General features: G+C 67.0%; 2 protein-coding genes across 5 annotated transcripts; one reads left to right on the top strand and one right to left on the bottom strand.

The window, feature by feature from the left end:
* Positions 1-10,243, top strand: FASTK (Fas activated serine/threonine kinase). The gene is made up of 10 exons (XM_050970916.1): positions 1-131; positions 462-1,065; positions 3,243-3,713; positions 4,327-4,475; positions 4,676-4,892; positions 5,016-5,175; positions 6,097-6,188; positions 6,442-7,063; positions 7,372-7,486; positions 9,281-10,243. Exons 2-10 carry the CDS (start codon positions 507-509, stop codon positions 9,365-9,367), a joined length of 2,472 nt encoding a protein of 823 aa, XP_050826873.1. The 5' UTR covers positions 1-131; positions 462-506; the 3' UTR covers positions 9,368-10,243.
* SLC4A2 (solute carrier family 4 member 2) lies at positions 10,244-26,960 on the bottom strand. Of its 4 annotated transcripts, none has more exons than XM_050970908.1 (24): positions 26,877-26,960; positions 26,134-26,188; positions 21,442-21,585; positions 18,261-18,429; positions 17,901-18,136; positions 17,628-17,752; positions 17,286-17,509; positions 16,365-16,501; positions 16,112-16,292; positions 15,892-16,027; positions 15,571-15,754; positions 15,378-15,492; positions 15,111-15,295; positions 14,365-14,578; positions 14,048-14,269; positions 13,662-13,810; positions 13,291-13,485; positions 12,969-13,211; positions 12,707-12,796; positions 12,289-12,455; positions 11,954-12,207; positions 11,523-11,692; positions 11,107-11,280; positions 10,244-10,994 (listed from the first exon to the last, which is right to left on the bottom strand). In XM_050970908.1, the coding sequence occupies exons 3-24, from the start codon at positions 21,499-21,501 to the stop codon at positions 10,914-10,916; spliced, it is 3,711 nt and encodes a 1,236-aa protein (XP_050826865.1). In that variant the 5' UTR covers positions 21,502-21,585; positions 26,134-26,188; positions 26,877-26,960; the 3' UTR covers positions 10,244-10,913. The 4 variants fall into 4 exon arrangements, with proteins under 4 accessions (XP_050826865.1, XP_050826866.1, XP_050826867.1 ...); XM_050970909.1 differs by having other exon boundaries at positions 26,837-26,886; XM_050970910.1 differs by lacking the exon at positions 26,134-26,188 and having other exon boundaries at positions 26,877-26,895.
* Positions 26,961-27,006: the final 46 nt, after the last annotated feature.

Below are 27,006 nucleotides of genomic sequence, written 5' to 3' on the forward strand. Positions count from 1 at the left end.
CCCCGGAAGTGCCGCGCGCGGGGCGGGGCCGCAGGAAGATGGCGGTGGGGCTGCGTTCCCGGGCCGTGTCCGTGTCCCGGCGGCGCTGAGCGGCGGCGGCGGCGGCGGGAGCGAGCGGCCGCCAGCGCCATGTACGGCCGTGCCGGATGGGTGGGCAGGGAATCCCGCCGGGGGGACCGGGGCGGGCACGGTGCCGGCCCGGTGCCGGTGGAGGTCGGGGTATGCCCGGGAGAGGGGCGGGCGCTGTGGGGCGGTGGACGCCGGGCGGGCGGGCGGGAGGTCCCGGCACTACGGGGCCGGGCGCGACGCGGGCCTGGACACGGCGGCGGGCCCGGAGCCGGTGAGTCGCGGGGGCGGGGATCCCGGTGGGTGGGGGTAGTGCTCGCGGCCGCCCGTGCCCCCCGCCGGCCCCGGCCGTCCCGCAAGTCCTCCCGTCACGCCCCCGCCGCTCTGTCCCGCAGGGTCCTCCGGAGCCGCGGAGCCCCCCGCACCGCGCCGCCCCCGCCATGCTGTGCCCGCTGCTGTGCCCATGGCTCCGCGCTCTGACCCGGGCGGGCCCGCGGGGCCCGGCTGCCCGTGAGCGCCGCGGTGCCGCGATGTTCCCCGCCTGCTGCTGCGCCGGCAAGGCCAGGCCGCGGCTGCTGCTGCCCCTGGACCCCTACGGCCATGGGCTGCTGCCCACCGTGCACCCGGACGGCGGCCGGGGCCGGGCCCATGGCAAGAGGAAGAGCTGGAACTTCATCCACGAGAAGATGAGCTACGACACCTTCTTCACCATGAAGCGGCTGATCGAGCGCTCGCGCAGCGTGGGCGAGGTGCTGCGCTGGGTCACGCAGAACCCGGGCAAGGTGTCGGCCAGTCACTACCCCATAGCGCTGCACAAGCTGGGGCAGCTCCTGCAGCAGCAGCCAGGGCCGCCCGCGGGGGCCGGGGACGGCCGTGGGCCCGCGGGGCAGGTGCTGGAGCAGCCCGAGTTCCACGTGCTCTGCCAGGCCATCGTCAGCGGCTGCGCCAAGTTCGACAACTTCAGCATCGTCAACTGCCTGTACGCGGCGGCTGCGCTGGGTGAGCCTCCCTGGCGTCATGCAGGGTGGGGAGCATGGCACTGCCACGGGGCCAGCCCGGGCTCCTGGGCGTTGCTGCACTGCTGGGTTTGGGGCAGACAGAGCTGTGACCGCTGGGGGCTCTGGGCAGGCGGTTCAGCTCAGCAGGGATGCTCTGCTCCTCCGGGGCAGGAGGGCTGAGTGTTCCCAGCTGACCAGGAGGTTGGTGCTGGGCAGCCCTGCTTGGCAGGATGTGTGTCAGCCACTCCTGGGCCATGTCTATCTCCAACTTGAGTTCCAAGCCCTGAAAACCAGGAGACACTTGAGCACCGATGGGGGACACCATGGGTTTGGCTGCACTCTTGGAGTGCAGTCCCTTGGGTGTTGGTGTGCGTGAGAGAGGGTTGAGGTATTTGGGCTCCTGTGCAGCTTCCTTGGGGTGCTGCTGAGCTGGGGAGGCTGCATCCTGAGGGGCTGTGTCCCAGGGAAGGCTGCATCCCAGAGACTCCTCCATCTGTGGGCTGGTGTGACCCTGCAAGTTCTCCTGCTGCGAAATAGAGTCCACAGGGGATGGGGTCTGCATCCAAAGAGGAGTGGACAGCAGGGCAGGAGGGGGAATCTTCCCTTCTGTCCTACTTAGGTGAGGCTCTACCTGCAGTGCTGCTTCCAGCTCTGAAGCCCAACAGCAGACGGACATGGAGCAAGCCCAGAGGAGGCCACAGAGATGCTCTGAGAGCTGGAGAGGGACTTTGGGCAAGGGCCTGGAGGGACAGGACAAGGGGGAATGGTTTCTCACGGCCAGAGGGCAGGGTTAGATGGGATATTCCCTGGGAGGGTTGGGAGGCCCTGGCACAAGTTGCTCAGAGAAGCTGTTGCTGCCCCATCCCTAGAAGTGTTCAAGGCCAGTTTGGATGTGGCTTGGAGCAGCCTGGTCTAGTGGAAGGTGTCCCTGGTCATGGCAGGAGGTTGTAACTGGATGATCTTTAAAGTCCCTTCCAACCCAAACAATTCCAGGATTCCACGATCTGGCGGGTGCCTGCCCTCCTGCCCGTGGCTCCCCCCATCCCATTCTTGTTCCCGTTTCCCGCAGCCTTGCTGGGCCAGGGCTCTGTGGTTGAGGCAGTAACTCGAGCCCTGCCTGGCTGGGGGGGGCCAGCCCTGCCCGCCGTCCCGGGCTGGCGGTGCCGGGTGTTTGTTGACACTGAGCCACGGCTGCCTGCCCTCACCAGGCTCCCCATGCTGGGCCCCCACGGCTCTGCTGTACCCCCACTTTGTTCTGCCCCCTTGTCCCTCATTAACACAAACTCCAGCTTTCTTTTGAGGCCTTTTCACAGAACAAAGCAGCTGCTCAGACCAGTTCTGCTCATTCCCCCAGCTGAGTTCTGATTAACGATAACCCGCAGTGACTGGCCCTGCACTGCCCTGTGCCCGCCCAAATCCTGGGGTGATGTGGAACTCCAGGCCCCCCAGTGCTCTTTGCCTCTGCTGAGGAGATCCCTCCTGACAGCCAAGGCACTGAGCCTGTACCCAGGCCTGGATAACGTGTCCTGAGCTGCAGGGAAGTGTTTCCCTGGGAGCCAGGTCGCGCAAGCTAAAGCTGAGCTGAGAAACAGGAGAAGGTCAAAAAAGCCAAAGGATTAGTCCCTGCCGGAACAAACAGGGTTTAGTTTGGTCACATGGAATGGCACGGTTGTTTTCCAACCACAACTTTTTTTTATTAAGTTTTTGAGGTAAGTTTTTTGAGTGCCCAGAGTCCCTGGAAGTGCTCCATGCCAGGTTGAAGCAACCTGGTCTAGTGGAAGTGTTCCTGCTTGTGACAGAGGTGTGGAACTGGATGGGATTTAAGGTTCCGTCCAACCCAAACCAGTCTGAGAATTTGGGATTCTATGAATTACTTGTCTTTGAGATGTTTGAGACTTAGGAAATGAACCTTGCTCCTGCGGGTGAGCTGCAGTGCTCCCATTCCAGTGGGATGGGTGGGAATGACCCACAGCTCCCCGCAGTGTTTCCCATGGTGCGGATACTCTGATGTTCTGCCGGTGCTTTGCCTTGCCATCCCTTCCCCTTCTCGGTTTGGGCACTGACCCAGCACATCCATCCAGTCACGGCAGTGGCCTCCTGCCCGAGCTCTGAGGCGGTTGTGCTGTGGATCTGAGCCATGCCAGGGTCTGAGCCGTGCCTGCGCCTGTCCTCCCGCAGGGCTGCCCGGGGAGTCCCCGCTCGTGCGGGTGCTGGAGGACGAGTCCCGCAGCCGCCTGGGCCGCTTCAACCAGAAGGACGTGTCGATGGTGTTCAGCAGCGTGATGCGCCTGCACCCCTCCAGCCCGCACCCTCTGGTCGAGTCGTGCCTCAGCAGCCTGGAGCGGCACCTGGAGAAGGAGCGGCACCCCCAGACCCTGTTCCTGCTGCTCTCCTACTACCGGCTGCGGGCGCAGGCGCTGCAGGGCCACGCGGCCTCCGACCAGCAGCTCATCAACAACCGCAAGATCCTGCGCCTAGTGCGGCACACGCTGGGCCAGGTGAGCGCCATGAGGGAGCATGAGCTGGCGCTGCTGGACGAGATGCTGGCCCTGTGTGCCCAAGAGGCCAACAACAAGGCCCTGGAGGCCATCTTCAGCTCCCAGCTCTTCTACGAGAACCGGCAGGAGCGCTTCATTCGCAGCATGGCAGGTGAGGGGTGCCTGGGGGCGTCCAGCGTTGCTGCCCGCATTGGGGGTGCAGGGCTCTGGTCAGGCAGGGGACATGGAGGCCTCTGACCGGGCTGGGGGCAGCCTCTCAGATGCTTTCCCTGGCCCTGGATGTGTTTGGGTGGTGCAGCCTCAGCTGGGCCCCTGCTGAGCCCCAGAAGTGGAGCAGAAGGAGCCCTGTGTCATGGCCACCCTTGTCACTGACAGCCCAGCCCTTTGGCAGGCTGGATGCCCCCCATTCCTCTAGGGCCTGGGAGGGACCAGGAGCTCCCCATTCCTTCAGGGGCTGTTTTCCCACAGTGCCTCCAGGCTGGGCACAGTGGAGTTTGGTGGGGTTTTGTAGAAGGCCCCACCTGTGCACATACCAGCTGTGCTCCATCTGTGCCTTCTGGCTGTGTATGACAGGAATCTGTCTCAGCCTCTCACCTGACCCATACCTGAGGGTTTTAGGAGCTGCCTGGTTTTTGAGGTTTTTGGGACTGGCCCTCCTGTCCAGTCCTGTTCTCCTACCTGCCTGGGCTATGGTGGCTGCAGAGGACCTGGGCTGGGGACAGAGCTGACCCCTGTGACGGTCTCCCTGCTGTGTTGGCTCGCAGAGTGGCTGCCCCGGAAGGCAGAGAACCTGACCCCCTACACCATGGCCCTCATCGCCAAGTACGTGGCACGGCACCGGCTGCGTGAGCCGCGGCTGCTTGACACCATCGCCAACTTCCTGCTGAAGCGCGGCGAGCAGCTCGACAGCAAGGTGAGCTCTCCCCTCTGTCTGTGGGCACACTTGGGCAGTGGAGCCACAGCCCTTCTCCATTGTGAAGGGTCATTCCAGGGGACCAGGGGCCGTGCTCCAGTCCTGGCGGGTTCTGAGCATCCTTCTTTTCCTGGCAGTGGGCAAGTAGCCCCGACCTGTCCCTTGTCCCAGCCTGAGTTCACACGCCTCTCTTGCCACAGGTGATCCAGAAGTTGGTGTTTCCCTTCAGCCGGATGAACTACCGCCCCTCCAACCACGGCGAGCTCTTCCCCAAGCTGGAGGCCATCTTGGAGCAGAAGGCCGGCAGCTCCCCACTGGCCACCGTCAACATCCTCATGTCCATGTTCCAGCTCAGCCACTTCCCACAGAGTGTCCTGCACCAGGTCTTCTCCCCAGGCTTCATCACCAATGTCATGAGTACGTGCGGCTGTTGCCAGGGTGCTCCCAGCTGGCAGAGCCTCAGCTGGGCAGGGGCAGTCCCTGCAGCAGGGCTGGGCAGGGGTGCCCGTGGCAGAGGGCTCCATGCGTGCCGCCCCGCAGGCAGCCCCTACGCGCTGATCGTGCGCCGGTACCTGTCGCTGCTGGACGCGGCCGTGGAGCTGGAGTTCCGCGAGTACAGCGGCCCCCGCCTGGACCCGCGCTACCGCGTCCTCATGTTCGAGCACGCCCTGACCGCCGACGAGGCCAACAGAAAGTACAGGTGAGGGGGCGAGGGGGAGCACCCCTGCTGTGCCTTGCTGTGGGGGTCAGGGGCCTGTCACCTGTTCTGGCAGGATCCCACAGGGTGCCAGGATGAAAGCCCCTATGGCAGCTCCAAAGCCTGTGGGGTGGCGCTCTAGAATCACAGAATCATTTAGAATTGCAGAATTGTTTGGGTTGGGAAAGCCTCGGAGACCTCAGTGGAGAAGAGGTGATATTCATATGAGGACAGCGGGTTTGGAAAGACCTCCAAGTCCAGCCAGAGATACCAATAGCGGGGGGCAGAAGCTGGGTGCAGAGACTCCCTTCCCAAGGCATTCTCTCTCTGCCACGCCAGCCTCACTACACCCCAAGCTTTTCGGGGGATACCACCTGCTGGAAGCAGGAGATCAGGAGACTGGCATGCAGGTGAAGGCTTTCAGATTGACAATGAGAGAGCAAAAAATCAGATGACAGAAATGCATCCTGCACATCCCATTTCCCCAGCAGGACCTGGGCAGAGGAGCAGGAAGGGTGCTTGCATGAAGGGACTGCATATCTGGATGAAGATGTCATAACAATGCTGGGTCACCTAGCCCGTGAGCCCACCTGTCCCCCAGCACTGCTAAGGCCACCACTGACCTGTCCCCAAGTGCCACATCCATGTGGCTCAGAGATGGACACTCCCCCCTGCTCTGGGCAGTGGTGCCAGGGCTGGGCAGCCCTTTTGGGGGCTTTTGGTGTCCCAGTACTGTGAGGAGCTTTCCTGCAAAAGGAACTGGAGCCCATCCCCTCTTGACTCCCAATAGCAGAGCCCAAAACTCAAGGCCTGTGCATCCCACTCCTGGGGGTTCCCATCTCCATGTCGATGTACTCAGCACCAACAGTGCTGGGGGGACATGCCAGCCCTTGCAGTGCCCCCCTGATTGTCCCCTCCTTGCAGCTACAAGGGGCTGGTGGCTGAGGCTCTGCGACAGCTGGTGGGGGAGGAATGCTACCGGCAGGACGAGGTGCTGCCTCCTGGGTACTGCACAGGTAATCCCGTAGGCTGTGGGCTGCCAGGTGGCACTGGGGGGCTGGGGGTGGTGGGGTCATCTGGGGCAGAATGAGCTCTGGCTGCTTTGTCACTGCCTTCCCTGTTGCACTGCCTTTGGGACAAAGCTCCCTGAGCCCTCCAACTGCAGAAGGGCGGTTCCCCTGTGTCTCTGCTGGTTTAGAGTCCCAGCTGGGGCACAGAGTTCCCGAGCTGTGTCCCATCAGTAGCTGATCCCTGTTCTCTCTCGCACAGACTTCCTGCTGTGGATCAACCGCTCAGGCACAGTGCTGCCTCTCTCACGTGTTCCAGCAGCTTCCAGGGCACCCCCAGCCACATCCCCCGTCACCATGTCCCTGCGGTCCAGCGTCCTCGCCCTCACCTCAGATTTGCAGGACTTTGCCCCGTTTGCTGCAGAGACGCCCAGCAGCCCCCCAGGCCCCCGGGAGAGTGGCCGGGCTGGGCGGTTCCTGCCGGCGCTCTGCCCGGCCCCAGGGGGGCCCTGCTTCCAGCCACCCTCGGACTATTACTGCGGGCTGAGCAAGGAGCCGTCCCTGGCCAGCCCGGGCAGCTCCACGCTCAGCAGCCCCTCCGAGTGCCTCTCGGCGCCGCCGCCCAGCACCCCCGACTGCTCCCCCCGCACCTCCACCGCCTCGCTCTTCCAGTTCCCCATCGGCAAAATCCTGGAGGAGGAGGAGGAGGCCACCGGCTGCCCTGGTCAAGAGCACGGCTGCTTCCAGGGGGAGCAGGCCCAGGAGCAGCCTGAGGAGCGGAGCCCCCCAGCCAGCGAGGACGCCGGCCCCCCGCCCTCACCGTGCCGGCCCAGCCCCAAGCGGGGTTCGGGTGAGGGGCCGCAGGGAGCCGAGGAGATCCAGAGGTACGCGCAGGGCCACATCCTGGGTGTGTCCCCGGTCCCTTCCAGCAGGACAGCCACCCTGGCACTGCCCTGGCTCCTGCTTGCTGAGACACTCAGCCCTGGCCCCTTCCTGCCCGAAGCCATGGGGCACCCACAGACCCATGTCCCCACTGCACTGGGTGCTGCATACAGCTGTCCCTGCCACCAGCAGGGTCTGGGCTCAGCTGGGTGCTGCTCTTCAGCTGCCGCGGTGCTGCAGCGCAGGGCCCATGGGTGGGGTGGTACTATGGCGTGGGGTGATGCTGCACTCCCTGCTGTCCCCTGTGCAGGGTGGTGCTGTCGGTCAATGACAAGTGGCACTACTGCCAGAACTCCGATATCCTGGTGGGCTCCCGGGCCATGCGGGACCGGCACCTGCGGCTGCTGGGATACTGTCTGGTGCAGGTAAGGGGGCTGCCCCCTCCTCCTCGGGGCCAGGGGACACGGGGTGATTGGCTCAGAGCTGGCATCCCCCTGGAAGGATGGGCCCAGACCTGGCATCCCCAGTGTAAACACTCCTGTCCCTGTGAGAGGAAGCAGGGATGACTCACCCTCATGTCTCCTTGCCCTCCCCCACCCCATGCAGGACTTTTTCCATGCAGCTGGTGGGTGACACCAGCCCTGATGGAAAGCAGAGACAAGGGATAGTCTGTCCTGTGAGCTAAGACCGAACCTGAGTGAGGGGAAGGAGAGGATGTTCAGCCCAGGCTGGCAGACACAGCCATAGGGGCAGCATCGGGTATGGGGCCTCAGGGTGGAATCAGGTGGAGGGAACACACATGGGCCTGCGTGTGGTGACCTGTGATCCCATGTGCCAAGGGGGCATGTGGGAGGGTGGTTCACCTTCTGTGCCAGAGCGCTGCCTGCCCTGTTCCAGCCCCAGCTGTTCCCTGCCAAGTGCTGGGACTGGGAGAGCCCTCAGGTGTGCAGCTCCTTTGGCAAACACCAGGTGTTGGTTTAGGATGTGCAGCTCCCACATGCTTCTCTGTGGGTGGTTTTAGCCTGAGGATGAGTCTTTGTGAGGAGAATGGCACTGGAAGTGAGCCCTCTGTCCTGTTCACTCTTGCACTGCAGAGAGGACCAGGATTGCAGCAGTACCTCCACGGTGCCATCCCACAGCCATTCCCAAACAGTTTCACTCTCTGCCGCCGGCAGGCTGTGCCAGCTGCAGCTCCCTCATCGTCCTAGAGCTCAGCAGCCCAGAGCCCCGTGTTTGTGCCGAGCTCCAGAGTCCTGTGACTGATGAGGAATCACCTGGGAGCTGCCCAGCTGTGTAGCTGGGCTGGGAGCAGGGCCAGCTCTCCCTTGAGCTGGTGTTTGGGCTGGGCTGGGCTGGCCAGGGCTGTGTCACTGCTGCAGAAGGCACAGCAGAGACCCAGCTGAAGGGACCTTAAAGCCCATCCAGTGCCAGCCCCTGCCATGGGCAAGAGCACCTTCAGTTATCCCAGGCTGTTCCAAGCCTCAGTGTCCAACCTGGTCTGGGACACTTCCAGGGGCAGACACAGCTCTAGGCACCCTGTGCCAGGGCGTCCTCACCCTCCCAGCCAGGAATTCCTTCCCAGTATCCCCTCCAGCCCTGCCCTCTGGCAGTGGGAAGCCATTCCCCATTGTTTTGTCCCTCCAGGCTCTTGACCCAAGTCCCTCTCCAACTCTCTTGGAGCCCCTTTAGGCCCTGGAGGGAGCTCTAAAGGGTCTCCCCAGAGCCTTCTTTTTCCAGGTGAACACCCCCAGCTCTCACCTGTGGGTTGAGAGGCTCCACGCCTTGAAACCTTTATTCCTCCCCTGTGCTGCCAGTGGCTGGAGCATGGGTCCCTCAGTCCTGCTCTGTGAGTGCTGGTGCTCTCAGGGCTGTTGAACCCACAGGGTTTGCAGCCCCCCAGTCCCCTGTCACCTTTCATGGAGAGTGCTGGCAGGGGCTCGAGGGTGGGGTGAGGCTTGAGTTTCCTCCCTCCGTGTACCTGCAGCACCTGTCCAGGGCTGAGCTCAGGCTGGACGAGCCTCTGGAGCTGGGCACTGTCTGCACTTCCCGTGCCATTGTCCACACTTGTGTCCATGCCCTCCTCCTCCAGTGAGGGATCTGTGTCCTGGTTCTTCCTCCCACCTCCACAGAAGGCTGAGTGGGGTGAGGGGCTGAAGGTACTGGGGATATGTGTGGGGCCATGCTGTCACCACTCTAACATGGTCCCTGTCCCCTCACAGCTGCCCTATACGGAGCTGGAGAAGGTGAGTGGCATCGAGGAGGCCAAGCACTACCTGCGGCAGAAGCTGAGGGAGCTGCGCTTTTGAGGAACGGATCCGGGGGGTGTGGGGGGCCAGGTGGGTGCTGCCAGCCCCTTCCCCTGTGCAGGGGGATACGGAGCTGCCCCCCATCCCGGGGGGTCAGGGGGATATGGAGATGCTCCCCATCTTGGGGAGCCAGGCTGTGGGGCCAGGCTGTGGGCACTGCTCCTGCTGTGGGGCAGGGGGAGTGTGAGATTATTTATTGCCGTTATGGGGGGCCGGGGTGTGACTTGGGGGTGCTGGGGGGTGGGGGGAGTTACTGGGGAAGGTCCCTCATAGCCCCCCTGCCCCGGCTCTGCCACTTCAGCCTGGTCTGTTGCTGCTGTTGGGTCTGGCCTGGGCACCGGGGGCTGTCCCTGTGTCCCCAGCACGGCTGCTTGGCCCGGCTGGGCACTGGGGGCTGTCCCTGTGTCCCCAGCACGGCTGCTGGGCCCGGCTGGGCACCGGGGGCTGTCCCTGTGTCCCCAGCACGGCTGCTGGGCCCGGCTGGGCACTGGGGGCTGTCCCTGTGTCCCTAGCACGGCTGCTGGGCCCGGCTGGGCACCGGGGGCTGTCCCTGTGTCCCCAGCACGGCTGCTTGGCCCGGCTGGGCACTGGGGGCTGTCCCTGTGTCCCCAGCACGGCTGCTTGGCCCGGCTGGGCACTGGGGGCTGTCCCTGTGTCCCCAGCACGGCTGCTGGGCCCAGCTGGGCACCGGGGGCTGTCCCTGTGTCCCCAGCACGGCTGCTGGGCAGGGCACTGGGCCTGGCCCCTCCGGGGGATGCGGTGGATCGTGCACAGGGCCGGGAGCGGGTGTGCACATGGGGCTGTTCCCAGGGCCTGGGTCTGGAGGAGGGGGGTGTCAGGGAAGGGGGAACTTTCCAATAAAACTGGTGAAAAGTGTGCAAAGTCCGGTCTCTTTATTAGTTGAAGGCAGCGGGGGGCCCCAGCCTGGTAGCCCCCCAGGGACTGCTCAGAGCTGGCCACCCTTGGCAGGGGTGTCCCCCAGAGCGCCGTGCTCGGAATAAAGCTGTGTATTGCCTTTGATTTGCCTGTTCCATAAACCCCGGGGGCTTCGGCCGACGCCTGAGGGTGGGGCGGGAGCCGAGGGACTGCTGAGGGGCCAGGGGGCCCTGTCCCGGCGGGAGGGCCCTGTCCCGGGGAGGGTTCCTGTCCCGGGTGGGGTTCCTGTCCCGGGGAGCCCTGTCCCGGCGGGGGGGTTCCTGTCCCGGGGAGCCCTGTCCCGGGAGGGCCCTGTCCCGGGGGGGTTCTGTCACGGGGGGTTCTGTCCCGGCGGGAGGGTTCCTGTCCCGGGGGGTTCTGTCACGGGAGGGCCCTGTCCCGGGGAGCCCTGTCCCGGGGGGGTTCTGTCCCGCGGCACGGGCAGCAGGGGTTCGAGGGGCTGAGCCGCGGGGCTGAGCCTGGGGCCGGCGTCTCTTTGGCAGTGCCCCCCGAGGGCCTGGGGGGCGCAGGGCCCCGTCCCGCGGGCACGGCCCCACAGCCGCTGCCCCGGCCCCGCGCGGGGCTCCAGCCGCGCCCGGCGCCCTCCGCCAGCCGTGAGCCGCCGGCGCCCTCACACCGGCATCGGCATCTCGTTGTACTCGTCCACACCTTCCCGCTCGTCCAGGATGGGCTCGGCCTCGGCTGCATCCAGCTGCGGGACACGGCGGCTGAGGGGTGGCCAGGGTCCCCCGGTAGCCGCCAGGAGCCCACCGCCCACCGGAGCCCCCCACCTCCCCGTGGGGACAAGAGACGCCTCTACTTACACACTTCATTTCCCGGTCGGTGAAGATGCGGCTGAGTAGGCACATGCGGAGCGGCACCGTGAGGATGAGGATGAAGGGGAAGGCGAGGGAGGCCACAGTGGACATGACGGCCCAGAGCACGGCCAGGCAGGCCAGCTGCAGCCCGGTGAACAGGTGCATGCGCAGCGTGCGCACCTGGGCACAGAGGGGTGTCAGAGCTGGGGCACTGTATCCCCCCCGACTGCGGGCACAGCTTGGCCGGGGCACCCACACCCCCAGACACGGGCCCCCGAGTCCCCACTCTGTCCTCCTGTGCTCCCTAAACCAGGCTCTGCCACAGCCTGCCCTGCAGTGCTCCCAGGCAAGGGTACCCCAGCCTGGCTGCTGTCCCAGACAAGGGTCCTGCCCCAAGGATCCTCCCCAGGCCCCCTCCCCACCTTTTTGACATAGGTGACATCAGGGTGGTGCTTGGGGGGCATCAGCAGCAGCTGCAGGCGCTCGTAGAACTGGATGCCATTGAGGGAGGTGACGCCCATGTAGAGGAAGATGCCGAAGAGCACGGCCAGTGGGATCTGCCGCAGCAGGTCCCCGATGACAATGGACAGCCCTGGGCCATAGCAGTGTCAGCCTGGGGAGGGGGCTCAGCACAGCCCTCCAGCCCCACCTCCCCCTGCCCACTTAACCCGCTCCCACGGGGAGGGTCCCTGTGTCCACTGGGGACAGGATGGCCACACCAATTTGGCTGGGGCTCAGGGTGCCCCATCTCCATTCCCCACGCTGCCCCCTCCCCACTAGAGCCCCCCCACAGCTCCCCAGGCCCCCTGTCCACTGCACTGCAGTCCCCCCAGGACCCAAGGGCCAGACCTACCGACCAGTACAGCCACCAGCAGCCCAGTGACCCGCTGCTCCTTAACCTCCTGGATCTTGGGCTTGTCCCCAGGGGCCACAGCCTTGCTCATGACGGTGAGGGCGTTGGCATGGGTGACAGAGCGCACAGTGGCTGCGGCGAGCCAGGGCAGCCCAAAGAGCGCGAAGAAGCCACCCATGGCCACGATGAGCAGGAGGTCGAGGTGGAACCCAGAGCCCTTCTGCAGCATCCGCTCCTTCTTGCTGATGATCAGCCTGGAACCAGGGCAGACAGTTGGCACAGCACGGGCTCCCCCTGCCCCACCAATGCCCCCAGCCCGCCCCCAGTGCACTCACGTGGTGATCTGGGTCTCCATGAAGATGAGGATGAAGACGAGGATGGCGGGGAGGCCGCTGGCCACCATCATCCACACGGGGAAGGCACTCTGCACACCCAAGGGATTGATCACCCAACCCCGCTTGTCTGGGGCTGTTACCGAGAACCCACTGGGCACACTCAGCTTCTGCAGGGGGAGGGGGAGACAAATGCTGAGAGAGCACCGGCTGTGCCCCATAGAGTGAGGAGGCCATGGAGGCACTGGGACCCCCAGAAGCCAGACTCAGAGGTCAGATGCTGGCACTGAGCAGGTGCAGCCCTGCTGGGAGCAGATGGAGCTGCTGGCCCGCAGTCAGGACAGTGGGATGGGGCACAGGCGTCCCTAGGAGGGTGTGGCATTAGGCGTGCTGTCCAGGCAGTGGATGGGTGGCTGCTCACCTGTGTGTAGGTGTCCTGGATGCTGTAGTCCACCAGCACCATCACCAGGATGGCGATGGGCACCCCAAAGTCCCCAATGAGCCTCCGGATCTGGGGGAACACCAGTGCCAGCCTGGCCACAGCCCTCCTGGTTCACCCCAGCCCCCCTGGGTTCGTCCCAGCCCCCCTGGTCTCACCCCAGCCCCATGGCCCCCAGGCTCAGCCCAGCCCCACGGACCCTGGGCTCAGCCCAGCCCCCCGCCCCACGGCTGTCCCCACGCACCCGTCCGGGGAAGAAGCGGCTGTTCTTGAACTTGCGCAAGAAGAAGGCGATGAAGAAGGTGCCAGCCATGAGCACGAGTGAGAGCAGCGCCGTGTTGGGCTGCCCCGTGACCTTGGTGACACTGCGAGGAGCCGGGCTGGTGGCCAGGGCTGTGGTGTTGGCCATGGCCGCGGTGCCGTTGCCCCAGGCCTCAGCCGAGGTGTTGGCGCTCAGGCAGCCGTGCAGTGGGTGCTCTTGGAAGATCTGGAGCAGGAGGATAGGATGTTCAGCCCCATCCTGCCTGGCCCTGCCTCAGCCCCCCTGGCTCACCTCCACAGCTCACCTTGGCCAGCTTGGAAAAGGTCTCATAGATGAAGATGAGGGAGATGAGAAAGGCAAAGATCTCCTGGGTGAAGCGGGAGACAAAACGCACCAGGAAGCTGCCCTCAAAGGCCACCATGACCAGCACGATGAGGATGAGCCAAAAGCCGATCCAGACACGCCCCACCAGGTACTCCAGCTCATTGGATGTGCAGAACTGCCCAGCCGTGCAGACGGATGGACAGACGGGTGTCAGGATAGCCACAGGGCTGGACAGAGCCTTGGGCAGTGGGGCAGAGCCCTGGCAGGAGGGCTGTGGGGATATCTGCCCCAGGCAGTGGGGCTGGGGTGGGGGTGTCTCCCCAGCCCCCAGGGCAGACCCCCGCAGCTCACCGTGAAGAAGGCTTCCTCAAAGACAAGCAGCGGCCCCGAGAAGCCAATGACAAGCAAGGGCTGAGCACCCAGCAGGCAGAAGAGGACACCCTGCAGCGACGTGGAGATGATCAGCTCCGACACCCCGATCAGGTCCTGCGTCTTCTCCCCTGTGGCAGCACAGGCTCAGGCACACCATCAGGATGGGCCCTTGGTCAAGGCCTGCCCCGCAGCACACACAGTGGGCAGCACCAGCACCGCTGCAGCCCCCTGCAGCTGCACCACCCCTGCACCCACCCAGCAGCCCCCCGCAGCTGCACCACCCCTGCAGCTGCACCACCCCCGCACTCACCCAGCAGCCCCCCGCAGCTGCACCACCCCTGCAGCTGCACCAGACCCACACTCACCCAGCAGCCCCCCGAAGGTGATGGCGGGCGACAGCGCAGCGAAGTAGATGAAGATGACGGCAGCAATGCACTGGGGGTCCAGCGCGTCGCGGAAGTCGCTCAGGTAGTGGGGGTACCTCCGCCGCACGTCCCGGATCAGCCCCCCGAAGGGGCGGCCTGTGCGCCTCAGGGGGTCGTCGTCCTCCTCGGCCTCGTCCTCCACCACCTTCAGCTTCAGCAGAGCTGGGGGCAAGAGGATGCACAGACAGACAGACAGTGAGACCCCAACAGCTGGGACACCCCAAACCCTGCCCTGGCCCAACCCCTGGCCCTGGCACCTTTCTCCTCAGGGGACTTGGGCTCCAGCAGCAGCCTCCGCTCCTGCTCCATCCTCTTCTTCAGCATCTCGCGCTGGAAGTGGGCGACGCTGCGCAGCAGCTCCTCGCCCTGCACCTCGGAGGGCGGCAGCACCACGCTGCAGTCCAGGAACTCATTGATGGCATTCAGAAGGTCGTGACGGTCGTCAGCCAGGTAGGCAGCCTCATGGAATTGCTGGGGGGCCATGGCAGGGTCAATGCCCACACCACAGCTCTGTGGCTCCTGAACCCGGTACCACGCAGCCCTGAGCCCACAGCCTCAACATGGCCCTGGTCCTGGCATGGCCCTGAGCCCCCAGCCCTGGCAGAGCCCTGGCCCCCACCCCAACACGGCAAGGCTAACTGGCATCCTGGCAGGCCCCAAGCTCCCTAGCCCCAACAGGACTCCAAGCCCTCATCCTGGCATACTTCTGAGACCCCAGCATTGGCATAATCTGAGCCCTCCATCCCATCCCACCTGAGTCCTGAGCTGCCTGCCCCATTACAGCCCCAAACCCCCAGTCCAGTGGTGTCTCAAGACCATAGTCCCAGCATGACCCTGAGCCCCCAGCCCTGGCACAAAAACCCTGAGCTCCCAGCCCAGCACAGTCTCAAGCCCCCGCCCCAGCAGAGCCCTGAACCCCCATCCTGGTACAGCTCCAAACCCCTCAGCCGGGCACAGCCTGAGCCCCCCGCTCAGCAGGAGCCCCGTGCCCCAGGGCAGGAACCTTGTCGGACATGAGGGTGGAGATGGAGCGCCCAATCTCGTGATAGTCCATGTGGGTGCTGCTGGGGCCCAGCAGCACGAAGAGGAACCGCACAGGGACGGGCACCTCCAGCACCGCATCCAGCTCCACGGCCTCCTGCAGCCGCACAAAGGCCATGGTGGGCTGGTCCAGGAACTCCACACAGCCTGGGGGGCACAAGGGACACAGGGGTCACCAGGGTGCCTGGCGTGCGGGGCCCACACCCCTGGCCTGCCCACCCCTCCATACCCACGAGCACCACTGTGGCCTCAGCGTTGTCCGGGATCTTCTCCAGCAGCTTCAGCTCGTGTTTCGACTTGGAGCGAGTGATGCCGGCCGGGGGTGTGGGAGTGAGGACCTCCCTCTGTGGTGACAGAGTGGGGGACAGGAGTCAGGGCCCTCCCCCATGGCACGGGCAGGGCTGGGGGGCTGTGTCACCCACCTCCCGCTCCACGTCAATGCGTGTATCGTGCTCTCCGGCGTGGCCAGCGATGAGGGGCTCGGTGACGGCCGGCTCGCTGCCCTCAGCCACGTGGTTGGTGCTGTGGTGGTGCACGAGCAGGGAGCCCAGGCTGCCCGCCGAGATGTTCCGTGGGAAGGAGAACTCCTTCTCGTCGCTTGGGTGGCTGCGGGACAGGGCCAGGGCTGTCCGTGGTGGCCCAGTAGCACAGCCATTGCCGGGATCCCAGGGATAGCATCAGCCCCACAGCTCAAGGAGCATAGCCCAGGGGCAAGGGGCTGCGTCCATGCCCCCCATGCACACCTGTGCTTGAGCAGCAGCGCCCGCAGCACGTTGGCACGGTCCTCAGCCCGGATCTGGTCCGTGATGACCATCTGCTCCACCACCTGGTGAGCCACCCCCGGCAGCGTCTTTTGGTCCAGGTCCAGGAGCACGGCCCCTGGACAACAGAGGGGGTGCTGAGGCCAGCAGGGACAGGACCCCACCTCAGCACGGTCCCACAGGGTGGTCCCCTCCTCCCTACCGTGGGCCAGGGTCTTGCGGAGCTCCAGGAGGCTGCGGAAAGAGAGGGAGGCCACGTGTGGCTTGCCCCAGCGGTCTGTCTCCTCCTCCACGTCCTCCTCAAACTTGATCCAGCGCGCCGTCTCCTTCCACTGCAGCTCCTGGTTCTTGTCCACCACCAGCTCGTTCAGCTCCACAAACACCTGCAGCACAGCTGGGTCAGTACCAGCACCCCAGGGCCCGTCCCTGCCTGTGCCCTGCCCAGGACCCCGCACCTCATGGGGCTGCCGGTCCTGCTTGCGCTGCCGCGTGCTGGGCTCCTTGTGGTCCTTGCTGACGTGCACCACCTGTGCCTTGGCACTCTTCCGCACCAGGTGCCGGCGCACGCCTGGCACGTCCTCGAAGCGGTGACCTGAGGGGGTCAGCAATGGGGGGTGCCCGGTCTGCATCTCAGAGCCCAGCACAGGGGACACTGAGCCCTCAGATGTGGGGCCCTGCATCTCAGAGCCCAGCACAGGGGACACTGAGCCCTCAGATGTGGGGCCCTACATCTCAGAGCCCAGCACAGGGGACACTGAGCCCTGGCATGGGTGGCCGTGGAGCTGTGGGATGTATCCTGCCTGGGATAGCTCAGGGCAGAGCCATCATCCCACTGCTGGGGGCAAGAGCTGCAGCTTTGGGGGGCTCACTTGGTCACCGCCAGCAATGCCACCAATCGAGGCGGCTCCTGGCACTGGGGTCACCTGCTCCCTATGTGCCAAGGCCCACCCATGGCCACTGGCACATGGACTCTGCCCTGACTGCGCTCCCCTGGGAGCTCCACAACAAAAGCATCACCCGCCACCCTGAGAGTCCTGGGCTGTGAATCCCTGGGGCTGCTGAGTGCCCAGGAGAGCAACCACCACTGCTACTGCTGTCACTGGCTCCAGCTGCCCTGGCTCCAGCTTCTGGCTACATTCCAAAGGGACTCGGCCCAGCACCCGCACCAGGGATGGGTCCCCTGTGGCTGTGCCTACCACTGGGAGCAGGGTCAGTGCCTGCGCCGAGCCCAGCCTGGCTGCAGCCCCAAGGCAACCTGGCACTGCCAGCCCCACCATCCCAAACCCACCATCCCCAGCCCCGCTCCACTGTCCCAGCCCACTCGCTCGACACAGAGTGACCACCAGGGCAGCCCCAGGGGCACAGCCCCCACTCACTCTTCATGTAGTCCAGGTCAGCCGAGGCCAGCGTCTGTGCCTCTGACTCGTCCGTCGGCATCTTCTGGTAGCGGTCCTGCTCTGCAGCCGTCATGCTGCCGATGCAACGCCGCTCGTGCAGGTTGTAGCTGCGGTGCCCCGGCTGCGACTTTGGCGCAGGGCGGCCCGGGGACCCGGCCTCGGCAGCTGCGCCCTCCCCCAGAGCCCCCTGCTCTGCATCAGGGCTGCAAGGCAGGAGCCCAGCTCAGTGCTGAGCCCCCCTCTGCACCCCAGTCCTGCCACGGGGCAGCCAGAGGATGCTGCCTGCTCCCCAAGAGACCCCTATGGCCCAAACCAGCTCACCTGCTGGCCTGGGCTTCCTTCGGGGCCGTGCCCCCTCGGGGCTCAGGGGAGGAGCCGGGCAGGGACGCGGGGGGCGCTGGCTCCTCTGCCTGGCGGTCGGTCGCCTCATCCTCCTGCAAGAAGAACTGGGGGGGCAGCGGGTGAGCCGGCTGCTGGGGAGCCGTGTCTCCCCGGCCATGGCAGCACCGGCCCCAGCTCTGCTGGTGCCCAGCTGTGCCCAGGCACGCTGAGCCAGGGGGGCACAGCGCTGCCCCCACCCCAGCCCTGCCTCACCTGCACTGCCTCGGCCGGCCCGGGCTGCCGCAGCTCCTCCGCAGACCGCTCCGTCTCCGTGTCGCACGCGTCATCCTCATCCTCCTCAGCCTCCTCGATGGTGGGGGTCTCTCCGGGGACAGAGGCACGCCGGGCCTTCTTTTTGCCCTTTTTCGAGATCCCCTTCTTGCGGCGGGCGTCAGAGGGCAGGTGCGTGGAGAGCGGGTGGTGGATGTGGTGGGACGACTGGCGGTGGTCTGGGGGGATCGGGAGTTGGTGCTGTGTTCCCTTCCCACTTCCTGCCAGCTTCCCACTCCCTGCTTTCCCTCTGTCCGCTCCCTGCCCGTTCCCTGCTCCGTGCCCGCCCTTGGCCCCGCTCACACTCGAAGTCCTCCTCGCCGTAGCTGCGCCCGGCCTCCTCGGCGTTGCGGGGGTGAGCGTCGTTCAGGATCTCCTCGAAGCGCTCCACGCCCAGGGCCTTGTTCAGGTCCTTCTCCTCCTCCTCCTCCGCGAAGGCAGGTGAGCCGGCGCCCAGCGCCTCCTGCTCGGGCTGTGGGCCGGCGGCAGGGATGAGCGGGCACACGGCAGCGCTGGCACCGCCACCCGCCGCGCCACCGACCCCAGCGCGCCCCGGCCGCACAGCCCCGCGAGATGGCTACCCCGGACAGGGCTGGGCACCCCTGCATCATTCGCACCCCACGCACCCCCGCGCTGTGAGCTAGTGTCACCTCCACGTGCCACAGCAGCCCAGCTCCAGGCCCTGGGCTGTGCCTCGGGTATCCCCTGCCCTGCTCTCCTCTGCGTGGGACCCAGCACCCCCAGTGCAGTGCCCCTGGACAGCCCCAGCACCCCCAGTGCTGTGCCCCTGGACAGTCCCAGCACCCCCAGTGCTGTGCCCCTGGACAGCCCCAGCATCCCCAGTGCAGTGCCCCTGGACAGCCCCAGCACCCCCAGTGCTGTGCCCCTGGACAGTCCCAGCACCCCCAGTGCAGTGCCCCTGGACAGCCCCAGCATCCCCAGTGCTGTGCCCCTGGACAGTCCCAGCACCCCCAGTGCTGTGCCCCTGGACAGCCCCAGCACCCCCAGTGCTGTGCCCCTGGACAGCCCCAGCACCCCCAGTGCTGTGCCCCTGGACAGTCCCAGCACCCCCAGTGCTGTGCCCCTGGACAGTCCCAGCACCCCCAGTGCGGTGCCCCTGGACAGCCCCAGCACCCCCAGTGCTGTGCCCCTGGACAGCCCCAGCACCCCCAGTGCGGTGCCCCTGGACAGCCCCAGCACCCCCAGTGCTGTGCCCCTGGACAGCCCCAGCACCCCCAGTGCGGTGCCCCTGGACAGCCCCAGCACCCCCAGTGCTGTGCCCCTGGACAGTCCCAGCACCCCCAGTGCTGTGCCCCTGGACAGCCCCAGCACCCCCAGTGCTGTGCCCCTGGACAGCCCCAGCACCCCCAGTGCTGTGCCCCCGTGCCGTGCCCCCCCCCACCCCAGTGTGGTGCCCCGGTGCTCCCCCCCCTCCCCGAGTGCTGTCCCATCCCCTGACCCGCAGAGTCCCCAGCTCTGTGCCCCCCGCCCCGGGCCGCCGCTGCCCCAGCCGGGGGGTGCCGGGGGCAAGGGTGGGCTCGGGGGGAGGGGCTGCGGGGGCAGGGGGCGGGGCTGGGGGCGGGAGGGGATGCGGGGCTGGGGGCGCAGAGGGATGTGGAGGGTGCGGGGGGGGGGTTGTGGGGGTAACGCGGGACCGGGGCTTGAGGGGACACGGGGGATACGGAGCTGGGGTGGATGCGGAGGATGCGGGGCTGGCGGTTGCAGGGGCTTGCTGGGGGAGTGCGGGAGGGGCTGCGGGGGCTGCGGGGGGCGCGTCCCCGGCCGGTCCTACCTGAGTCATGGCGGAGCCGCTCCCTCCGCAGCTCCCGCAGCGCTTTATCGGAGCGGCGGGACCGGCCGGGGATGGGGCCGGGGGGTGGGGGGAGAGCGGGGGGGGGGGGGCGGGGGAGGGAACCGGGGGGGCGGCGGCTCCGTCCCGGCCTTGCCAAATATTGACGGAGCCGCCTCGCGCCCGTCTCAAGGTGACGGCGAACGCAGAGGGCACCGGCGGCACCGCGGCACCGGCAGCGGCCCCGGAGCGACCGCCCCCCCCCACCCCCCTTAATGCACCGACTCTCCCCGGGATGCAGCGGGCCCCAGAGGATGCAGCGGGCCCACTCGGGATGCGCCGATCCCCCCGCCAACTCCGGCCCCTCGGGACGCACCAACACCCGGGACGCACCAGCCCCTCCCGCCGAGCCCCGGCCCCCGAACCACCGGCTCCCCGGGCTGCACCTGGAGGGCAGGGACCCCACGGCCAAGCTCCCATCCCCCGGGGCTGCACGGACCCCCGGTAAATCCCCCCCAGCCTTGCATCCTTCAGCCCCTGCGGGGGCTGCACAGCCGAGCCCCCCACCACGGCCCTACACAGTGATCCCAGGACCCCCGGAGTGGGGGATAAAGGGGGTACAGGGGCACCCCAGGCACCAGGGTCTGCCTGCAGGGACACCCCCGGGCAGCCGGGGGGAGCTCCCAGCACCCCAATTGGGCACCCCAGAAGCACTTGCGGGTCCAGGGCTGTGCCATGGCCACCCCACATGAACCCCAGCCCAAGTATCTGGTTTGGGCACAGGTGCCCCATACCCGTCCTCACTGCACGGTGACCTCTGGGCCCCCCAGGGGGGTTATCCAGAGGGTGATGCAGGGGGTGACCCATTTGATGGCCCACGCCACCCCATCACACCCTGGCACACAGAGGCTGCCACGTGATGGCAGCGGTGGCATCAGACCACATCCTGCACCTGCATCCCCCATTCCTGCCACATTCCTCCCACCATCCCGTGCCCCCTTTGATCACCCAGACCCCCCGAGCCCCTTTGGCCATGGCCCCATGTCCCCAAACCTGCCGGACTCTGTCCTGCACCCCAGCAGCACCCACCCGACTTTTGTCGGGCACCTGGCATCACCGTGGCACAGGTGGGCACGGTGCCCTGGTTTGGCAGCGCAGAGAGAGACCCCAGAGCCCCCCTAGGCCGCAGCTTACCCAGGAGCCCCGGAGGAACTCCATTAGGATGGGGCCAGTCCCATCCCCGGTCACGTGTGGGCGGCAGGGCTCGCCAACAGCACCGGGCGGCCGCGGGGTGACACGGGGCTCAATCATTAACTCGGCCGGGAACCGTCGCCAGAGCAGCGCTGGCACAGCGGGCACCGCTACGGCCGTGCCACCGGCGGCGCTGGCACCGTGCCGGCCCCAAGGGCGCCCGCCACCCTGGCACAGCTGGCCTGGCCTGCCCCGGGGGCTGAGCAATAGGGCAGGTGCCGCACAGCACTGCCAGCACCCCACAGCCCTGCCCCACACCTCAGTGAGGGGCTGGGGTAGGTGCAATGGGCACTGCCAGCACCCCACAGCCCCGCAGTCGGGCATCCTCCCGGTGCACCACGGCGGCAGGGGCCGTGCCGTGACACCCGTCACCCCTCCAGGCACCGTCCGAGGCTGCAGCCTCTCATCCCCCCCAGGCTAGGCCCGCCCCGCGGTGGCACTTACGCTCTGGAAGGCCGAGGAGACAATGTGGTGAAGCTCGGAAGACACCTGGGAGTGGGTCATGGCGCTGGCACGGCCCCCTGCACGGCCGGCTTAGCCCTTTTCCTTCTCGCGGGGGCTCAGGGGACGCTCTCGGGGCAGCATAACCTGGGGGCACACAGGGCGATCAGGGGGTGCCCCCGAGCCGTGCCGCAGGCGGGGGCCGGGGCTGCCCCTCCTCGGGCTGCGCTGGCTCCGGGCTGGTTTGTCTTGGCCACCGGCTGGAATGGGAGAGCTGTGGCCAAGACAAACGCCGGGAGGGGAGCGGAGTCGGGGCAGCGGGACCCCGGGCAGGCACCCAACCCTGCGGGGTGCAGGCAGGGTGCCAGATTCGGGGGGCACAGCAGCTCCCGACCCTCCCGAAAGCCCACACCCCTCTCCCCATTTCCCCAGCCCGACCCAGCTTCCACCCACGTTTGCCCCTTGGCAGCTCCCCGGGCCCCGCGCTGACCCCTCTGGCACCAGCGTGCCGGGTTTATTGCCACGGGAGGTGGCCCACGTGACGGGGGGGACCGAGGAGGGTGGTGACGGATGACTGCGTCTCACATGGGTGGCATCACCGTCCTCGTCACCGTCACCGCTGGGGTGCCAGCACGGTGGCCGTGGTGAGGCTCGAGGAGTTGCGCCTCAGTGAATCCGGAGGCTGCGGCTCCGAGCCTCACCACAGCCCTGAATCCCACCTATTCCCAAAATTCGGTGCTACCCTGCTCCGGCTTCTCCCTAATCCCCACTCCCGTCCGGGGCCGGAGCCAGCACATCCACATTCCAGCAGGCAGATTATCCGCCCTGCCACGCCGCTCTCCTGGGGCGCCCGCCAAGCCGCCGCCAGCATTCAACCCCCCCCAAATTCAGGATGGGACCCTCCCACGGGGGGAACGCGGGGCTGGGCCACCACCTCTGTGGGTGCACAGGACGGTGTCGCCGCTGTGGGCACTAAGCAGCTTTTTGGGCTTAATCTCGTGGGCAGCTCGGGATTAGTTTGGGAACACACTGGGATTGTTCTCGGGAGCGTCGTGCTTTCACCAAAACACCCAAAAAGGGGGTCCTGGCCCCCAGGTGCTACAGCAGGGACCGGCGGGATGGTGACACTGGGAACGTGGGGCTCCCGGGAGCCAGGGGCATGACCCCGCTGGAAAGAATGATGGACGGATGGGGGGGCACAGGGGGACACTTCTGCTTTCCATTGCAGTCGCTGAGTCACGGACGAGTGGTGGCCGGGAACGGCTCAGGGCTCATGCCAGCCCTGTGGAAAGGGGCCAGAACAAGCCTTGATTGGTGCCCTGTGGCCAACCCCACTCCCAGGACGCTCTGGCACCCTGGGATGGGGGGACGGGTCCAGAGCAGACACCCCAGGACAGTCCCACAGTCACCTCACGGCTGCAGCGCCGCCACCTCGCCCTCCTGCCGGGCAGAAGGGTCAGGACACACCCGAGGCCATGGCGGCGACAGGACCTTGCCGGTGGCGGTGCTGGCCCTGCCACCAGCCGCGCCCCGCGCTCGGCCCCGCAGCACAATGGCCTCTTGTGCGAGGCCGGGCCGCCCCGATAAGCGGGGCAGGACCGCGCTCCCGGGCGGCTGCCAGCCCTGGCTGCGCTGGGAATGACCTGTCGCTGCCACGGGCGCTCAGCGCCGCTGCCACGGCCACTCCCGCGCCGCCGGAGTCACATTCCTGGGACCGGCCCTGGCCTGCCTGAGCTGCTGAGGCGATTAGAGGGCTCGGCCCTGGCCCCACACTGCCTCGGGGCTGCCCCAGAGGGCCCAGAGCTCCTGGACCCAGCCTGTGCCGGGACCCACCTCTGGCATCGCCAGCACCGGGCTGAGCACAGTGGGAAGTGGGACAAGGGTGCTGGCATTCCCAGCAGGATATACGTGCCCACACCTGGACAATTATGTCCTCGACAGCCTGTCCGTACCGGGACAACCACATCTGTACTGGGACAATTACATCCTGGGCAGCCACAACAGGACATCCTGGATAATCACAGCCAGGACAACCACGTGCACACTGAGGCACCCACGTCCTGGGAAGCCAGGTCACACATCCACACCAGGACAACCACGTCCATAGCACAGAGCCAAGACCCCATGAGAAGAGACAAGACTGGGGGTGGGGTCCCCCAGGGCAGCAAGTGCTCTCCTGCCCACTCTGCCATGCCAGTGCCCCACTAGCAGTAGCACCACGACTCCTGCCAGAACATCTCCTGCCACCACCGTGACACCTGGCAGATCCCTGACATGGGCTCAGTGCACACACATGTGCCACCCATGCTTGTGCCCACATTGGCATCAAGGCTGATGGTGATGCCCATAGCACATTCCCCAGCCTTAGTGGTGGCACCAGCTGCCCCCTTGGTGACAAGGAACAGCACTCCGTGTCTGCTTGGCCTCTCTGCTAGCAGCACCCTCCAGCACGGCATGTGCCAGGCAGGAGGAATGGCAGGGGCGAAGCCAGCGCAGCTCAGGCTGTGCCCATCGCCTGGGCAGATATGTCCATGGAACAGAGAAGTCAGGAGACCCCCAGTTCCCTGAACCCCCAAATGGAGGAGCCCCAAAGGGTGCCCCAGCACTCTGCCCACTCCCAAAGATGGGAGGACCCCAGCTCCCTGCAGCCCCTTGCTCCCTGCCCCATCTCACCTGGCTGCTCTGGGAAACCCCTGGGTGTCACTGGCACCCAATGTGCCCCCAGATGCCACCCAGCAGAAGCACTTGGGAGCCTGCAGCTCCTCATCACCACGGGACAGAGCCAGGCCAGACACCACTGGCTTGCACCCGACAGAGTTTCACATGCTGAAACTTCAGAAACCAACACCAAAAATGTTCACCTCCCCCCTGCCCACACCCCTGCCCACGACCTCAAAATCACCGGATCTGGAGATGAGTCACAGCTCTGCACCCACATGGTGCCACTACCGCGGTCATTGCCACTGTCACCGATGTGCCAGGGCACCTTCCACCACCCCTCTGCCGCCCCAGAGAGGCCAGGACCCCCCCACGCAGCACCAGACCTGCAAGAGCCTCCTGCCACTGTCCCCATACCAGCCGCAGGAGGGGACAGGCACAGCTGCCCGCACAGTCCTGTGGGGACCCGCACCAGCACTGACAGCTTGGTCCCTGCAGGATGGGATCGTGGAGGGCTGCTCCGGCCACAGGGACAGCCTCTCTGTCACCTGCGGCAGGGCTGGACGCCGCCCACTCTCCCTCGGCTGTCGGAGTCCACCGGGGAGGTGTCGCTCCCGCTGTGCCACCCCCGGTCCCCGCACAGGCTCGACCCCACTCACCCCATCACCCGCCGAGCCGCTCTGCCAAGGCTCCAGCAGCTCCCCCGGCCGGGGTCCTGCCCGGCGGGAAGGACCGGGACCCCCGGCCCGGCAGGAGCGAGGCCGGTCCGGAGCAGGAGCGCGGGCAGCGGCGCCGTGCCCGGGGCTGCCGAGCGCTGCCCGCAGTTTTATACCGGCTCCGGAGGAAAACAACCCGCGGGAGCTGCGGCGGGAGCGCGAGCCTTTGTTCCGTGGAGCAGCCCGGATCCAAACAGTGAAGCGCTGCCAAGTCCTCCGCCGTGGCTCCCGCGGCGACCTCACTCCCGCCCCAGGCGTCTTTGGGGACACAGGAGACACGACCCCCTCGGTAAGCGCAGGGTCCCACCTCGGGGAAGGCTGCGCCCACCCCCTTGGCCTGATGCCCCTGGAATGCCCCAGCGCGGCGCCCTCGGGCAGCCAGCCCGGCCCTGCGGCCGCCCCGTCCCGTCTAATGACAGGCTGTGATGTGGGGGCTGAAATGGGGACAGCGCGGGGACACGGCTCCCACGGTCCCCTCCCTTCCGCCGGCTGGGACGGCGCTCTCAGGCAGGGTGGCACCCGGGTCACCCTCAGCCCTGCCCGGGGCACAGGAGGTGCCCCAGGCCGTCCTTTGGACCCTTCCGGCAGCCCCATCTCCCGCAGCGTCGCCGCCCGCCCAGCACAGGTGACAAAGCAGGTACAGAGCTCCCCGAGCCCCGGCAGCGGAAGGGCTGCCGGCGGGGAGGCGCAGGCGCCGGTGCCAGCGGATCGTTAGAACGATCAAATCCCGGTTTTTTGGCAACCGCTTGAAGTGGTGCAGCGACCCCGAAGGGCTCGGCAGCAGGTTCCAGATGGAGCCCCCTCCGTGCGGGGACGGGGCAGGCACGGAGCCCTTCCCGCAGCACTGGGAGCTGCCAACAAAATTCCACTGCGGAGCGATCCCAAATCCTGACACCCTACCGAAGAGCAAAGGGTCTCTGCAGCTGGCGAGAGGCAGCCACAGGCAACGCAGCCCCCAAAACATTCTCCCAGCCCAAACCTGCTGCCCCCTCCCTGGGGAGCGCTCCGGGGCCACGGGAGCCCACGCTCCGTGGGAGAGCCCCGAGCTGGAGCCGTGCCCGGCGTTGCTCAACCCCGGATGGTTTCGCAAGGGGCAGTGCCCTGGCACCCGGCGGCTCTCAGCGGGCACCGGGGGACTCCCCGGGCCCCTCGGAGCCTGCGTTCCGAGGAGCAGGACGGTGGAGGGTGGCGGGATGACCCCAGAGCCCTTCCTGGCCCTGGGGACCCCTCGGAGCTCTCCGCTCGCGGGGAGCGGGGGGGTGCGGGGTGCTCCGGACATGTGACAGGGACACAGAGCGGGTCCCCAGCCCGCGTCACTCACCTGCCGAGGGCTGCCGGGCTCAGGCGCCGCGGGGCAAGCGCATGGAGCGGCCTCGCTGCAAGAGAGGGACGAGGATGGGTGAGGGGTCCCGGCTCCCGCTCTCGCCGGGATCCAGCACCCCGAAAGCGGGGTCGGAGTCTCCGGGACCGTTCCGCACGAAGCTCCGGGGCGGCGGGGAGGGGCTGGGGTTCAGCGTCCCGGGCAGCATCGCTGCCGGCCGGGGGGATGGTGGCGGGGTGTCCGGGAGAGGTCCGGGGGTGCCGGGGTGTCCGGGAGGGGTCCCGGGGTGCCGGGGATGCCCGGGCTGGGTATCGCTCCACCTGCAGCCGAAGGAGCCAAGGCACCCGGAGTATGTGCCGGGAGAGCCCGAGTCCCGGGATACGGCACAGCCGCCCTGAATCCCCGCAGCGCGGCAGGGGCCCCGGGAGGAACCGGGGAAAGCAGAGCCGCGGCCGCGCCGGGACCTGGGGTTGCCGGGGCGGGGCAGGACGAGACCGGGACCGGGACCGGGAGCGGGACCGGAGCTGCTGCGGGCGGGGCGGGAGAGGAGGTAGTGGAGTGGAGAGGGCTCGGTGAGAGCAGCGTGCGGGGAGCGGGGACGGCACCGACTGGGACGAGCGGCGCCGGGAGGGTAGGAGCACTGGGACGGGACCGGGACCGGGAGCGGGACCGGACCAGCCGTGCTGCGCGCCGCCAGCCTCACCGCCTCCGTTCACGATCCCGCTGCCGGTGCCGCTGCTTACCGAACAGTCCAGCCGCGCCGGGCGGGTCTGCTCGTCCCCGCGGGGAGGAACGGCGGGAGCGCGCCGGGGCGGGGCGGCACCGGGCGGGTCCGCACCGCTTCCGGCACCGACCCAGCGGATGCGGACACCG

The sequence above is a fragment of the Serinus canaria genome, chromosome 2, assembly GCF_022539315.1.
Source record: "Serinus canaria isolate serCan28SL12 chromosome 2, serCan2020, whole genome shotgun sequence".
Classification (NCBI taxonomy): Eukaryota; Metazoa; Chordata; class Aves; order Passeriformes; family Fringillidae; genus Serinus; species Serinus canaria.

Bases quoted from the DNA above. Each gene is read 5' to 3' on its own strand.
- FASTK (XM_050970916.1), top strand. From the start codon at position 507: ATGCTGTGCCCGCTGCTGTGCCCATGGCTCCGCGCTCTGACCCGGGCG. The intron at 4,893-5,015 runs GTACGTGCGGCT...GCCGCCCCGCAG, and splicing joins CTTCATCACCAATGTCATGA to GCAGCCCCTACGCGCTGATC. The intron at 7,487-9,280 runs GTAAGGGGGCTG...GTCCCCTCACAG, and splicing joins TGGGATACTGTCTGGTGCAG to CTGCCCTATACGGAGCTGGA.
- SLC4A2 (XM_050970908.1), bottom strand. From the start codon at position 21,501: ATGACCCACTCCCAGGTGTCTTCCGAGCTTCACCACATTGTCTCCTCG. The intron at 13,212-13,290 runs GTGAGCTGTGGA...CTCCTGCTCCAG, and splicing joins CCTTTTCCAAGCTGGCCAAG to ATCTTCCAAGAGCACCCACT. The intron at 12,456-12,706 runs GTGAGCAGCCAC...CTCCCCCTGCAG, and splicing joins TCCAGGACACCTACACACAG to AAGCTGAGTGTGCCCAGTGG.